The sequence below is a fragment of the Ctenocephalides felis genome, unplaced genomic scaffold (assembly GCF_003426905.1).
Source record: "Ctenocephalides felis isolate EL2017-DRISC unplaced genomic scaffold, ASM342690v1 CF-g0.4_SCAFFOLD_01886, whole genome shotgun sequence".
Classification (NCBI taxonomy): domain Eukaryota; kingdom Metazoa; phylum Arthropoda; class Insecta; order Siphonaptera; family Pulicidae; genus Ctenocephalides; species Ctenocephalides felis.
Window position 1 is genome coordinate 74,737,607 of NW_020538040.1, and position 17,840 is coordinate 74,755,446.

At 28.1% G+C, this 17,840-nt stretch overlaps 1 protein-coding gene across 1 annotated transcript; it reads left to right on the plus strand.

Annotated features, from left to right (window-relative positions):
* Positions 1-7,499: 7,499 nt before the first annotated feature.
* Positions 7,500-17,563, plus strand: LOC113375341 (enkurin-like). The gene is made up of 7 exons (XM_026615277.1): positions 7,500-7,565; positions 11,427-11,558; positions 11,740-11,890; positions 13,944-14,088; positions 14,160-14,283; positions 16,293-16,379; positions 17,399-17,563. Exons 1-7 carry the CDS (start codon positions 7,500-7,502, stop codon positions 17,561-17,563), a joined length of 870 nt encoding a protein of 289 aa, XP_026471062.1.
* Positions 17,564-17,840: the final 277 nt, after the last annotated feature.

A 17,840-nucleotide genomic window follows, 5' to 3' on the forward strand; every position in this document is an offset into this window, starting at 1 on the left:
ATTGATAGTATTAATTATGGTTTAGCAAGGATTGCGTTTTTGTTAATTTAGTTTGATTTCTAACTTTATTATCTAACATAACTCATAATTTAATAAACATTTCATAAAATATTTTTGATTTATTTATAAGTAACCTTACGTGTCCGGCATTCGGGGACTTCCCTCTCTCTCTCTCTCTCCTATATATTATATATATATATATATATATATATATATATATATATCATTATATTTGGTGGATGAATCCAAAGCAATATTGTAACATTATCACAGATACTATATATCGATTCTTTCCGAATTTGTTATACTGATTAATTTATAGACTGCAATTTCCAATACGTATATCTTATGCCATGACCATAAATAAATCGCACAGAAAAACGATTTTTGTCGAACAAAAATTTATTTATTTATACATCTACAAGTAGGAGTAAAAATGTTGTATAATCGTTGGCATTAAAATAATTTGAGCTATTGGAAACAAATTCATTCTCAAAATTGTGTTTTATTTGTAATATAGAATTTTAAAGAACATATTTCCATATTTAAAAGAGATAATTAAAAGGTCAACTGTAGGAATTGAGAATGATCACTTTATTCAAAGCAGCATTTTGGTGTAAATAGTAATTCAAAAACAATAATTTTTATGTTTAAGTAAACGGTAAATATTAATATAAAATATCATAAAAATTTGAAGTTTTGAATTGTAGACGTGAATACAGAACAACATCCGTCGGATCAGCTAGTATAATTAAATATATATATATATATATATATATATGTATATATATATATATATATATATATATATATATTTGATCATCTATATATATATCTGTATCAATTGTTCAAAAAAGCAAAAGCTACATACAGTGATGTAATTCTTCAGAGTGATATTTCAAAAAAGCAATGAGAAGAAAATAACATAAATTTTTACTTTTAAAATTTTTTTACTCTAATATAGATTTAATTGACATATTATATGAATGAAAAGTTCATAGATATATAGCGTCGCGCTTTTAGGACATACAAGGTCGTGTTTGTGCACCATCAATTAGATTTTAGTTTAGACAGACTAGATTTTAGTGAAAGTTTACCATTAATATAGATTATACAATATCATTTACAACATACATTTTATTTTATTTTATAAATATTTGTTAAAATATGTTTTCATTCTTATAACTTTTATTTGCTTCTAACTAATTAAGCATTTGTTTATAAATAAATATATAAATGAGAAACCCTCGTTATTTAACACCTTTGACTCGTCTGACAATATATCCGAAACGATTTGGCACACTGGATTTTCTAGAATCAGTTATTTTAATGACCTACTAGACATTTTATTTATGAATTAATTTTTGTTTGAATTTTAAATTATTATAGTATGCTGTAAACACAAAAACAAATAAACCCTACAAAATTTGAACCAATTTCCAAAATTTTTAAAGTATTTCTTTTCTAAATTTTTAAGTGTAAATTACGAGGCATAAGAGAAAAGTGAGTAAAATTCATTATAATAATATTGGTTTTTACACAATGTATTTTGATTTAAAAAAAAAAATCGAGTTTTTAATTTTTTTGTTCCTATGACAAATGTCATTTATCTGCTATAAACTATTTTTGAATATCGTTACTAATAAAACGTTTGAATATAATTCACTGCTAACAAATCATACTATCAGTCAATTTGAAATATTTTGTACATTTATTTTACTTAATTAAAACTTGATATGACTGAATATGTTTTTTAATATGTATTGTATGATTATTTATTCTTTTATCCGATATTAGTTTATTAATGCTATTTTTCTATTACATTCTTCTACTGGCTAAATTTTATTATATTTTATTACTGCTTAGATTAAATGTCCACTAAAAAAATAATTTGAATTATAATAAGGCGATATAAATTGATGTGAAATAGTAATGCCATACGCTACTAATTTCAGCACGATGGTTTCCAAGCGCCATAGAAAAGGGGCAAAATTAAGAAAAAACAGATCGACCCTGTCTGACATTCTTTTTGACAAGAAAAAGCAGGTAATGGATTGATTTAGACAATAGATGTGAAAATATATATTGAAAAGAAAACACTTGACTAGAACAAGCGACTAATTCCTGATATATTGTAATAAAATTATTAATTTTTATCACATATTCAAATTGTAAAATTTTATTAAATTTGTATTCTATGATAGTATGACATATTAGAAAAAAAATTGATTTGGACGAACTGTAAGTAGATTTACTAATAAGAAAAGATCAAAAAATTTTAATTAAATAACATTATAAAAATAAATACCTATGTAAACGAAGATTATTTTAGGAAATAAATAGGTATTTTAGTTACGAAGTAAAAATTTTTTATATATATTATAGTATTTCTAAGCAATTGACCTTTATTTTCACCTATGACTTTTATTAATACTTATCTAAACAACACAAATTAACAATACTAAAATCCTCAATAAAAATCGATACGCCCCCCCCCGTCCATTTATCATTTTTGATAAAAGTATTTAAATCTTTTTGCAGACACGAGCAGCATCAAATGTAGGAATTCACCGACGTTATTTCTTATCTGAATCCTTGGCGAAATTAATCGGGTCTTCAGAGCCACAGACCCGGTACAACGTCATAAAACTCGTTTGGGTCCAGATTAAAAAAAGAAAGCTGCAGGACCCTGATGATCCTGCATATATACTTAGTGACGATGAGTTCGAGGCCGTCACCGGTATGGCAAGATTTAAAGGATTTACAGTGATGAAGCACCTAGGGCCACACTTCCTAGGATAACTCCTACTATGGCCCCGAGTGTGTCATCACCACATCATGGACGATATGCCACGCTGATTTGAAATCTTGTATCAGTTGGATAATCTTAATCATGCACTTTAACAAAAAGACTCGAACTAACGGGAAACATCAATTGTTTGGACAAGACATAGTTTTTTAATTTACACATTAAAACTTATATTTAAAAAAGAATATTAACCAATTCAGGTTTTGTACATCTATTTATACAAAGTTGTTTAATTATCAAATTATTACTGAAGGTAAACAGATTTGAATATTGTCCTCTAATGATAATTATTTATTAATTTTGAAATTATTAAATAATTTAAAAAAATACAAAGATTTTTATTTTGAATTTTATTTATTTTTTTTGAATATGTTTATTTAACTTCCCGAATGAGAAGTTTGTTTTTATCAAAAAATCCAATTCGCTAATTTTATGTTTTCTCCACGTTTCAAGCCATTCTGAATCGAATGAGACCAAATTTGGAAAAAGTATGTATGTGTGTGCGTGTATGTGAACAGATTTTTTGCCGATTTTAAAAATTAAAAAACCATTCGATGTATCTCAATGAAGAATAGCGTTTATCAATTTTGCGCGACGATCCTTCATTCATGTTGCCAAGCCCTTTTTTTGTAAATTGCAGGAAAGTGAACAAACTTTCGTTTACGCTTCATCCCACAATTCTGAATCGATTTTGAAAATTCAAAAACTGTTCGAAAGATATTGGTTGAGAATCGTGCTGATAATTTCTTGGTAAAGATCGGCCGTGCCGTTTTCTTGTAATAAAGTGTTAAAATTTTTTTTACAGTTTTTATGGTTTGAAAATTTGCCTTTGACCACAATGTGATACACCACTAGTTAACAAACTCGTGCTCATGATAATACTCCAATAGTTTGAATATCAGATAGCTTTGGTATCAAATTCAGTTACTATTTATGAAAATTAGAATAACGATCTAATACTAAGTGTAGTACATAATCCGTTTACTTGACGTATTACCTTAGGTAGGGTATTACATTAATTAATAAATTTAATGCTTTTAGTATGTAAGAAATAATGATTAGAAATAATGATTAGTAATGATTAGTAAGTAATTAGTAAGAAGAAAAATTTTCATTTAAATTAAATGCATGATCATATAAAATAATATATTACAAACGATATACACGGCCAATATCATGAAAAGAAACGAAATTTTAGTTAATTTCTTTCAATTTGTAGTCTACGACATAAGATAATAAGTCAAATTTTATAAAAATTATAGATTTGATTAATCTCTACAATTTTTAATTGGCATATTGCCCTGAAGATTCAATCTCACATATTTCAACACCACTACATAGTAAACTAGTGGGGTGTATGGCATCGTGGCTTAAGGCAAATTGCTGAAACTTCTCGTACCGTAACGAAATGATAGAGCAATACTGAATGTTTTCAAATAGATCATTATAAATATTGTAACATTGTCTAATATTTATAAGAATTATATAAACTGAAGTGTAAAGATAAAATTATTTGTTTAAAGTATATTAGAACTTTAGTAAGAATTAAAAATAAAATCTGAATTATTTTCGATATACAAAAAAAAACTAAAAAAAAAAAAATTATACACATTTTTTTCCAAAATCAATTATTTTGTTAAGACAAGCAGAAAGTTCTTTGAATCATTTAAATCGGACGCTTAGTTCTCTCAAAAACTGCCATTTTTTACATATTTAGCTCCACATCTTCGAAATGGCTGGGCCTGCCTTTGCAAAAACTAATAAACACTTTTTCCAATCATTACTAATTGAATGTTTTTTAGATCATTCAAATCAGATACTCCGTTCTCTCAAAAAGTCGATTTCTATTATCTGCACTCTTTGCTCCGTATCACCGTAACGGCTGGACCTGCCTTTGCCAAAAACTAATCAGCTCTTTTCCCTATCAATAGGAATCGAATGTTTTTTGAACCATTCAAATCGGTTGATCCGTGCGCCCGAAAACGTGACTGAAAATTTGTATCCATACATACATACACACACACACACACCCACACACATCCATTTTTTCTGAAGTATGCCAAAACGTTCAGAAACCTTCAAAACGTCGAGAAATGTAAAAAATTTCAATTTCGATTTTCGGCCCATTACAATAACTTACCCTACGGGAAGTTAATATAGTAAAAAGAAAAAACAATAGACACGATTCTATAACTAGTGATGTATATGGTACTGTTTTCGAAGCATTCTGATACAAATAATTCTGTATTATTTACGTTAATTGATAATTGCAATATGAATATGTACGTAATGTTCAAATAAATCAAACACCTTTACTTATAGTTTTTGAAGATTTTGCAATTGTGATTTTGCGAATAAAAAATTCACCGCGGCAACGCGAGGTTCTGGTACGTTAGATATCTCTGAGATTGAAAAGTATGTATAATATTAATGTGCAAATCTCCCACATACACATAATTTTTTCAATCTCATCGTCGAAAAAACATAAAAATAGCAAAAATATAGGATTCTCTTTCGGAAAGTAAAAAATTAATTCTTTATTAAATTATTGAAAAAAAAAACAAATTATTCAGGAGAGTCGTAATAGTATCGTTTAACAATTTTGTATAATAATATGAACACGTCTCTATCTCAATTACGACTCGTTTTTGATATACTGATAAACCATCCAGATAATTCCGAAACTTATGAGCGATTATGTCTGTCGGTTAGCGGTGGCATTTGGTGCCTTTCGGTGTGATAAATGTGTTTCTTGTGCCCACTGCCTCCGTTTGAAATCAAATGACACCAACTAAGGAGAGAAATTCGAAAAGCGCAAAAACTGGTCTCGTCTAGATCTAAGGCTGATAGCTGAACTAGCGACCCAGGGCAAGGGTTAGGAATTGAGTGGCCTACACAGAAATCCAATTTAGGAAAGAATCGATAAAAAATCTTAGTCTTACCAGCTTACGATGCATAGATTTTTTAACTATTAGACACAGTACGATCAAAAGAAAACGATAGTGGATCTATCAAATAGATATTATATAAGAGATGTCGCTGAAATGTGAAAATCTACTTTTATAATAACAAACAATATATTATAAATACTCTGAACTCTTAATTATCAATATTTCGTTAATAAATTATGACTAAAAATACAATAATAAACGCAAATAAAACCAGGTGGCACATCTTTTTAATCTCAATTTCACTCCCCTTGAATTCATTCATATACATTTAATTTAAAATATAGTAAAACACACTGATTATAATTACAAACATATAGTCATGGATATAAAAATATAGAACAGATTGTAAATAAAGGTGAAGTTCAAATTATGAAGATATTATTAATCAACGCTGAGCTCAAATCGTGTATTTATTAATTTTATATTTAAACATGTGTAAAGGCTATTTTAATACAAATTGATATTCTGCACATTATTAATTACTTAATTGTCATAAAATACGAATATATATATATATATATATATATATATATATATATATATATATATGTGTGTGTGTGTGTGTGTGTGTGTGTGAAACAATGACCTTTTCACATAGTTTCCGGGTTTTTACATTATTATTAACTCATAATTACATTATTGATTTATGCTATTAAGAACAATTCCTTAACCCCATTTCAATAAAACTCAACATTTTATAAAAATGCGTTTCAAACCATTTTGTCACGTTTCATATTCCATGAAGAAGGAAATATTTATCATCTATTATAAGACCACAATTGAAATGTCTATATAATCTATGATTCTATGATATAGTCACACTTTTGCTTAAATGAAATTGGATATAAAATAAAATTATATATGCTTCCTGTAGGGTAAGTTATTGTAATCGTCCAAAAAAATCGAACATTTTGTCATACCTCAGAAAAAATGGATGTGTGAGTATGTATGTATGGATACAATTTTTCGTCCACGTTTTTGGGCGCACGAATCAAGCGATTTTAATGATTGAAGAAACATTCGATTCCTATTGATAGGAAGATGTTCTTATTAGTTTTTGGCAAAGACAGGACCAGCCGTTTCGGAGATACGAAGCTAAACGTAAGAAAATGCAGTTTTTGAGAGAACGAAAAAAACTTTCTGCTTGTGTTGCCGAAACGATTGCTTTCGGGAAAACAATTTTTGTTTGAATATCGTAAATAATTCGAATTTAAATTTTTGCTAGCAAAAGTTTTAAAGCTCACTAATATACTTCAAATAAATAATTTTAACTTTGCAATTCAGTTTATATAGTTCTTATAAATATTATACAATATCCTTCATTTTAATCAAGCTTTGTATATATGTTACAACATTCACAATAATCTACTTGAAAACTTTTAATATCCTTCGAATATTTTGTTACGGTACGGAAGTTCCAGCAATTTGTCTTAAGGCACAATGCCATTCATCACTAGTTATATGATGTATTCTTATTGTATTATAATATATCAAATACTTTTAAATTATTGCACTGTTAATACGGTGTATATTGCAAACTACTAGCTTTTTATGACTGTTCTGTAGTACGAATAAAACTAACGTCAAATGTCAAATCCCCACGTGAAACAAAGGAATGAGTTTTGAACAGTGACTTATATTTTTTAATAGTATTTTTCGTATTTTTATAAAACGGTTTTTACTTTTTATACTATTTTTACCATCAATAAATTTAAGATTTCTACTTGACATTGAAAGTAATGGGTGAAGCTACTGGTAGCGGCAGTCGATTGGCTGCGGACGATGTTGAAGAAAGCATCTACAGGGTATGCTAAAACTTACCAATATTGGTTTTTACGTAATCTCACAGGCTTTTAAATATTCAAAAACAATTTAAAGATCTCTAGATCATATGGATTTGTTATCTAGCTTATAGATATACAATAATTTTTTTACTTTTTGAATTAAATTTAAAATTCTATCTTACATCAATTCAATTATACTAAAATTGAAAAATTGTTTACAAAATACTAGGTCAAAACTACGTTGGTTGTTGGTAAGTTAAATCTAAATATTGACAATTGACAAAATTGACCGATTCTACTAAAACAAAAAGCATGTGACAGATCGTGATTCTTTTTCATTTCTTTGCCTGATTCATGATTAAGAATCTGATATGCAAAGATATAAATGGAATATAAATGCATCAATAAAAATGTCAAAGACAATTGTTGATTGTTAGTTATGCATAAATCAATAGACTACTAAGAAATAAAGTATAATATTATCAAGAATAAATAAGATATAACAAAATTTGAGTTTTGTATTTCAACTAAAAATCGCGCAGTTCAGCAATAATTTATAGAAAACAATAGTTTTATTTTCACCAACCAATGGACTAAAAGTTTCTTATAATGTAACAAAGTCAACATGTTACTAAATTTTCTGCTATTACTAAATTTTGCCTTCAATGACATAACGCAACATACACATTCCACCTAATGTACCCAATTCTCCTGGTCATATACAACGATTATCAATCTGTTGGCTCATTAAGTATTTATTACTATATTGAATTCACAGTTATATATATATATATATATATATATATATATATATATATATATACTACATAGGCAATGCAAATAAGCGTTGTAGGTTCTATTTTCCTACGATCTCATTCGGGGTAACGTAATTAAAATCGCTCTTTCATTATATTCAAGAAAAAAAATTAATAAATGCAACGTATTTACCGTAACACAGATTTGAAACACGTATATATATATATAATATATATATATATATACAGTAGCGGCGCTAGGCGTCGGCTTCGCACTTTAAGGGGCCTCGCAAGAGGCCCTGGAAACATTTTAATTATTTAAAATTTAGTTTTTCATTTTTATTTAGTTTTTTTCATACTGATGAGCAAGTAAACAAAGTGATTAGTATTTTACTTTTATCTCTTATGATATCTAATATAGTCTCTCAACACTATAGATTAAATCTAAATCTAAAACAACTTCGCGCGAGACGTATAAATTCTCTGATTGTTTATATTTGTGTTTCTTATGCAAGCATAATGTAAATCATTATTCCTTTTGGGAATACATACAAGTAGGTATCCAAACATTAATTAAATATTCGGGGAATAAAATTAATCAATGATAAATAAAAATTGATCAATGAGAAATAACAATGTTTTAAATATTATGAAATAAATACTATAAATACTGTTAATTTGAAACAAATCATTGTTTTACACCTTCAACACAAGCAATATATTTTTCGAATCATTCTAATCGGATGACCAGTTCTTTCAAAAATTGCAACACCAAATTGATTGCAACTTTTTTTGCATCTCCAAAAGTGCTGGGCCTGCCTTTGCCAATTTACCAACACGAATCAAATGTTTCTTGAATCATTTAGATCGGTCGATCCGCTTTTATATCGTCGACAAAAAAATTAAAGGTTCTTAAAAAAATCCGACATTTCGACATTTCTGAACCAAGTTCAAAATGCAAAAACTGTTCGAAAGTAAAGATCGGCCGCGCCGTTTTCTTCGTAAAAAAAACTCTGTATGGAGATCAAAATTATAGTCCAAACTGACATAAATTTTATGGAAAAATTAATTTTAAATTCATTCAATTATGAAATAATGGGCCGAGTTTTTCGGTCATGCCATTATATGTGCGGATTTGTGTACTCAAATCATTTTGATTATAGATTTTTTAATTAAATTAATCAATTGTAGATTGCAATATTTTATTTAATTAGTTAGTAATTAAGTAAGTGGTTTCTTTCATTCAGAAAGACTTGAACGATCGAGATATTATAAAATTAACTACTCAAATGGTTTGGCAAAAAAAAATTAATTTCAGTGTTATTCTAATATCTGGAGAACAAACTGTTTTTGCCGAAGAGTTTGTTTATTTTAACTTGTGTAATTTTTATCTATTACAATATGTGTAAATATTTGATTAGAAATAAATCTTATTTACTCATACTTTCATTTGACAATAATTATTTTTTTAACTTTTTAATATGGTCATTAAGACGTGCAGATTAGTTTTTGGCAAAGGCAGAACGAGCCAACGGAGCGTCCGACCCGAATTATTCAAAAAATATTTTATTTGTATTAACCTGATGAAAAACTGATTAAATTTTTAGGAAGGCAGGTGGTCTAGCGCTTTTGGAGATCTAATAAAAAAAAAGTAAAAAAAGGCCATTTGGCGGACAAAAATGATCATGTATATCAAATTATCAGATATTTTATAAAGATTTTAACCCTTTCCACTCGCAAATTCTGAGATTTATATGAATTTTCCGGCGGCATTCGAGTGAAAAGGGTTATTAATAAGTACACATTTTGTTTGCATTTCTACGCGTTTCGTAAAATGTATAACCGTAAACGCGGCGCTTACGCGCTTCAAAAAATTTCAAAATATCAAAAAGTATTTCCAATTAAAAAAGTTAATTTCTTTCAAATTTTTCAAAAATTTTTAAAGCTTTTAAAACATTTAAATTACGTCACGGGAAGTTTCAGTAAATTGCCTTAAGGCACGATGCCGTGCACCATTAGTTAACTTTAACAGAGAAAAAAGGGGGGGCCTCGCAAACGAATTTCGCCGACGCCCCCGCATGGTCTAGCGCCGCCACTGTATATATATATATATATATATATATATATATAGGGTAGAATAGGGCACAAAAGTTCAATTTCACTTTTAGTAATTATACTGTCCAAAGCTAATAAACTGCATCACAACGCATAACAACTATGTTCAGTAAAATTACCAGTTAATTGCAAATTATAAACATATTTTTTGAGCTATTTTTCTAAAATTTGTCATGTGATTAATCGGGTAAACAAACACAATGTATAATTTTTAATTTTAAAAGAAATTTCACTAAGGTGACCAACGTCTCAGTTTGGCCGAAACAGGGAATTTCAACCTTGTGTCCCAAGCTTTTCTAAAAGCAATATTTGTTTCGGTTTGTACTGGATTTTCACAACTAATATAAAAATGTTATGAACAACTGGTATGCTGATATGAAAAAGGCGGTTAAAATAGCCTCTCACATAACTTTGTACTTTTATTTTCAATTTTACGAAAATTAACAAAAATTATGAAAATAAACTTCTTAACCAAGGAATAAGTGCTAAATATTTTAACATCTTTATGATAAAAATTAAAACTTCATATCAAGTTTGAAAGCTAAAAATAAATATATCCAAAAATATAAAATAAAATATACCATATAATCAAATAATGAAATTCTGAGTCACTAATTCTAATCATTTAAAAAAGTCGTATTTTGATTGTTTTTTCAAATAGTATTTGTTATTTTAAAATCATATCCACACTTTTGTTGTGGATTTTCTAACATTGCCGTTTATCTCCCGATAGCAACGTCGTAAAAATCAAGATGACGGCTGGTTATACATGCTTTTCCCTATACTTTCAAATATAGTTGTTAAAAATTATTAACTTTACTTGTTTTTGAGATATTAGTAGTGACCCTTTTTACCCGCGCACCTTTAAGCCTCGCTCAAAGTCTATTACTAAACAAATAACCACGTAAACCACATCACTTCCTTCCCCGATAAAAATGACTTTTATCTCTATATTTATAAATCATCTTAAATGTTCTATTAAAAAACCTATTTTCATTAACAAATTTTGTAGGTATTTGAACCAAAATCTGAACGAATACCACCTCAACCACGTCAGTTTCTGTCGACCTTTTCAAAAAAAGTCCGTGAAGATATGGAAGCAAAAAGAGTGCGCTATAAACATCGTACTATGGGAGTTGCTGAGGTTTGTACTGACAATTCCACATTTTTTCTACTGAACAAAGATATTCTAAACTTCCAAAAATACTAAGTATAATCATTTTCTCATCTACCACTTTATACCAAATGAATGTGTAATGGAAAATGTTCATTAATATAATAATCATATCAATCTAATGTATTCAACTAATTTAATTTTTTTTTAGGTGGAATTGAAAGATCCAAAACATTACTTAAAGCGAGGCGAGGGTGGTATATCTTCACAAGCGCCAAGGCGCCCTCACCAGCATAGTTGTGTGAAGACTGGTATGCCGCAATTACCAAAACAAGCGCGTGGAAAACCAAAGAAAAAAGACAGTAAGACAAAAAATTAAAATTTGTCGATTTTATTAATTGCATTTCATGAATTACATATATTTCCAAGAAGCGTGAGTGCATAAGGTCTTGTACCTTATGTTATGTTTGTGATATCCATTGGAATCGCTCGCGTTTTTGTTAATTTTGTTTGATTTCTAACTTTGTTATCTAACATAAGTCATAACTTAATAAACTAATCGTAAAATATTTTTTGCTTTATTCATTAATAACCTTAGGTGTCCGCCACTAGGGGACTTCCCCCTATACTGCTAAACCAAATAAACTACATCAAAACAAGTAACACGTATCAACTATCGTTCTATGTTCGGTAAAATTCCGAATCAATTCTTAATTGTACATATGTTTTTCACCTATTTTCCTGAAATTTGTCACTTGTCCCTTTTTATCCCATAGCTGGGTAGAAGAGGGCAGCCAACGAGCAAAAAGCTACAGTGTTTTGTTTTCAATTTTAAAGCGATTTTACGAAATATATGCTAAGTTGTTTAACCAATTCGAAATAAGTTTTTCATGAGCACATTTTTACAAGGATCACATAGTATATAAGCTTAATCTTGCATTTTGTCAGAAATATTTATTAGCAGAGCTGGACTAATTATTCAATTAGTTTATTTTTTATACAATTGCTTTGTTCAACTTACTATACTTTTCTATTTACTTCCAGTGTAAAGGTTTAGTTAGTACTTTTCACCCCACCCACATGTTACTTTGTATAAAGGTTGTATAAAAAAACTGTTGAATGTAACTTTGAAATAGCAATATATTTCATGAAATAATTAAATTACGTATACTTAAAAGCTATATTCTGATATGAACTAATTAAGAGAGCCCAAAACAAAAAAAAAACACTTTTGTTATGGATATTAATACATGGCCGTTTATCGCCTAATAGCAATATCATAAGAATTAAGATCATGGCTCATAATACATCTTTCATGTTCTAATTAATTCTATTTTAATTGTTTTCGAGATAATGGTAGTAGACCTTTCAACCCGCGGACCTTTAAACCCCGCTCTACCCTACAACAAAACTGAATGAAAATATTTTTGGTCCATATGCCCACGCACATTTATTTTTAATAGCACTAATTTATTTTTCTATTTTAGTTTAAAGTTAATAATAGAATTCATTATAATTTATAAGAAAACAAACTATCAATTACTCATGTATGATTAAAAAAATCTTAATGGGGTGTAAAAAAAAACTGTCAAAAGAATGTCTTGTAATCGAGAATGTTCTAACATGATTATAAAATTAATTTAAAGTTTTGCATATTATGCGGTATTTAACTTTTATATTTTAGTGTTATAGTGCAAAATTGTACCTAGCATGTTTATAAAAATGCAAAATATTACCTGCATGCTTAAAGAGGCCAGCAAAGTTATCTATTACAAATATCTAGATAGACATTACTATTTAACGACTTGCAAGTAATTTTATATTATAAAGAAATGAGTTTCATTTTCATTGAAACTTCCAATTGGTTTTTATAATTCTGTTTCTTTTAAACAAATTGTATAGTTAATTTAGAAGAAAATCTCTTAATTTAGACCTTACTAGAATAGGAGAAAATCATATCTTTCATATAAAAATAATGAATAAATAATTTTGACTATCAGACTTTTGATTCTTCTTTTGCGAGTGTAATGAAAAATACGGAGTATTACCTGAGAAAAATCGTAATTGAAGATTTTTCAAAATTTAATAATATTTAAAAAAATTATCAGTCAAATATGTTTTACTTATATATCAAAATTATAATTTATTAAAAAACGCAAATTATAGGAGACAAAAGTTAAAAAAATAACGCGAATTAAAGAAAACTGAATATTCGAAGATTTAGATAAACTTTAAAAGTGTAATTTGATTCATAAACACAACTGGCTGCAATCGAGCAAGAATGTTATTTAATGGATTATTTATTTATAAAACTTTATATTAATTTCTTTTGTAATTGCAAAGTTCTGACCCAAAAATATAAATTCTACTTTAACATAATAAAAAGTAAATTTCCATGTACTTCATTTTTCAAAGGCGATGCCGCCGCCAAGAAGCGCCTCGTAGATGACATCGACTTCTATAAGGCAAAACCGTACGATTTCAATTTTCGTGTGCACAATATTAAAATGGTTAGCAAGCAAATGACTAGATATCCTCCTATGCGAGTTGCTCACACTAGGTATTATATTGAAATGAAAATACTATGATTACATATTTTACTGTTGACATAATTCCTTTGGCTTGTTATAGAAAAGGAGACACATTTTCTCTTATGGGCTCTGGGCTATTCCCAACGTATGTGTACAGTGAGAAATACGGTAAAGTACCTACATACATAGTGAAAAGGGCTGAGGAAATGGCATTGGCGAAACAGGTTGGTGTTTAACAAATAATAAATTCAACTAATTTTAAGAATATTTTGGCTTAACAATTTTTAGGCCCAGTCGTTCCCGAGAGCAGCCTATTGTCAACAGTAGTGATAACAGTTTTCAGTTGGAAATATAGATAGCAATATGTTTCCGAGTATATATAGCCCTCAGCCGGCTTTGCTGCATTAATGAAAAATTCGCCCCATGACAAAAATTGTCATAATAAAAATCATTACATAGAGATAACTATTTTGGTTGCCATTATAGTAATGGAGAACTATAATGAATATCAATAGTATTTTTTTAGCCTTCAATTAAAACTATAAATATAAATATAATAAGGTTTGGTGATATTTGCCAATATATCAGTTAATTAAGATCGGGTATGACTACATAAAACATATATAATTTCTTTCGAGATTTATTTAAAAACCACACGTTTCGGATAACATTTTACCCTTTATTCAGTGTAATAATAAATTTGGTACCCTTCTCTTCAAAATAATAAAGGCCCTATTACTCCATGGCATAAGAATGTGCTCAGAGGTAAAATATGTATTTTTTGAAATCATAAAGAACAAACCACACAAATAAACACAAGAATAAGAAGTTGAATCTACGTACCAACACCAACAGTTCTGGGTATGAAATAGTAATGTATTTAATCTAAATATAGGAAAACAACATTTTATTTTACCTATGAGGAAGAGTAGAACGTTAGCCAAAAGGTATAGATATCAAGTTTTTAATCAATTCATATTTTGTTATAGATCTTTAATCTTAACAAATATACATTATATCATATATCATATATAATATATCACTATATGATATAGTATTGTAATACTAAAAAATGTTAAATATCAAGAATAGAAATTTTTCTACTAAATTTCTGGTCTCATAAAAATAATAAAAATCGTATTAGATAATTATAACTTCTAAAAAGCGGCCACTTAGCCGAGGTTCGTTTCACTTATAAAATGTGCATAGCTTCATTAAAACAGACTTTGCGCTCATTAAAGTATGAGACAAGCAATTATGGTCTATTTTATATTACGGAATAGAGGTTTCATTTTTATTATATACTAAAAGTTTTAACGATGCAGACTTTACAGAAATCTGTTAAGTATTTTATTGATATATTCATTAGCATTGAGCAAAATTAACATTAATGACAAGTTTGGTTAATAAACGTTTTCCGCCTAATTCAGGTAAATACAAAATTTTAAAGGCAAGTTGAATTTAATTGAAGTTTTATAAAAGGTTTATAAACTTTCTAAAATAATCAAGCTCTTCAAAAAAAAAAACATTTATTTTTATTTTTGTAAATAGGGCGATGTTTTGGTTTCAACCACAATTCAATCAACACAATTGAGATATTAGTCGAGATATCTTTTGAATTAGTTTCGAATTTTTTTAAATCAAATTAGAATTTGTTGAAATAAAAACGTAGTCGGTGTATAAGATAGTATCTATGTTTTAAACCGCTATAATTGCGACGATTTCATAGAATATTTTATAAAGCACTTAAATATTTTGAATATTAAAAAGCGTTCTTCATATTGAAATTATTACCATAATACTCAACAGTTTTATAACATCTATTGCATTATTAGAATAAGTTCAATTTCTACGAAAATATTGGTAAAATATTTTTTATTTAATTGTTAATTATAAAAAAAACGCTTTAACGAATCCATACGCAAATTTAATCAACGCGAGCCATTATTTAGTCTTATAAATTGAGTTTTAATTTCAGTATAGTATTTTTTCCCAAAATCAATCAATAACAATAATAATGTTCTTATGTACTCACCCATGCATATGCCCATTTTTGTTGGTGGTGTGCACTTCACTATTTCCTGCAATAAATAACACACCCTATTAATACATTTTTTTTCCTTTTCCTTAGATTAACATACAAACGCCTTGTACAAATATTCAATATTATATTGTAAAATTTAAAATTACACATCTACCATTTTTCTTTTAAATAAATGTTTGTACCCCACAGGCATCATTGGACGCAGAGGCAAATAAGCAACCCAAGTGCAGATATATCACTCAACACGAAAGATTAGAACTTTTAGAAGGATTGAAGGTAATACTTTTTCATTTTGTGAGTTAAAAGTAAAAAAGTAGTTTTAAATATCACCACGTATCACCAAGGGAGAGAAGGGGTTCCAAAAATCCTTAAAAATTGATCACGTGATTAATGAACGCCCAAAAAAGTTATATTTATACAAATATTTGCTTTCAAAACTTTGCTAATAGAACAACTTTTTGCATACACTTTTTACTATAAATAATTTTAATATCTGCAAAATTAAATTAATGAAAATCAAATTATATTCAAAAGCAATGTTTAACAAGATTATAACAATATGTGAAACCTATAAAATAGATATATTTAATATAAATTTAATATTTTCAATATTGAAAAACACAATCCAAAAAACATCACACAGAGCAAAACTGTTGTTGCGTTTGTTTATTTATTACTTTTTATTAGTTATATATCTGAACCAAACTGGCTTCCGAAAACCGCCTTAAAACAAATTGTCTTAAAAATGTAGAATAGTTGAGATAAAAAAAATAGTCAGGATATACTGTGTTTTAAACTGGTAACGTTTTCAGTAAGCATAGATTCGGTAAGTCATAGTAATCGTAAAAAAATCAAAAGTTTCAAACCTTCTGAATATTTTGGAAAAATATTAGAAAAAATTGTGCGTATGTGTGTAATGCGGATGCAAATTTCCGTCGACGATTTAGTCTAATTAAACTAATTAACTGAATTTAATAAATCAAAAAACATTTATTTTCTATTGATGGGAAGATGTACTGATTAGTTTCTGGCAGAGACAGGTCCAGACGTCTCGAAGATACGGGCAAAAAGCGGTAATTCTGTTTTTGAGAGAATAGATCGTCGAATTGGGATGATTTAAAGAACATTTTAATTGTACTTACGGAATGATTTGTTGGTAATTTTTTTTGAAAGCATTATGCCATGCACCCGTAGAGTTTTTAATTTTCTCGCTCCTGAAGACGATTCATTAAGTTTCGGCTACTTTCACATATTGTTGATAATAATTTAGATATTGATATAATTTTTTTTCTCAGGCCAATTGGGAACAAGTGACAAGTGTGTACAACAAGCAGAGTGTACTGATCGACAACGCGTCTAAGGTCGCTAGAAAGGCTCGCCTTGAGAGCGAATTGGTTCGTCTGGAGAAGGACATTCTGTCACTCGAAGGACATCCTTATATCTATGTCCATCGCGACTAATCAACATTGATTTGAAAATTCACATGTGAGTAGTGCTATTTGTTATAAAGTGGAGAAATATTCTATTTGCCTTAACCTTCTTCCTTAACTTAGCAAAGTATTAGATTAATAAGTAAAAATACTAGATATAGATATTATTGAAACATATCTATTTCATAATATAATTATAGAAATTACATTTTTTTTAAATAAAAATATTATACAAATATTTTTAAAGAAATATTTAAAAATGTATTTTAACTTTTGTTAAACGTTAGTTATTTTTCTATGCTATGTT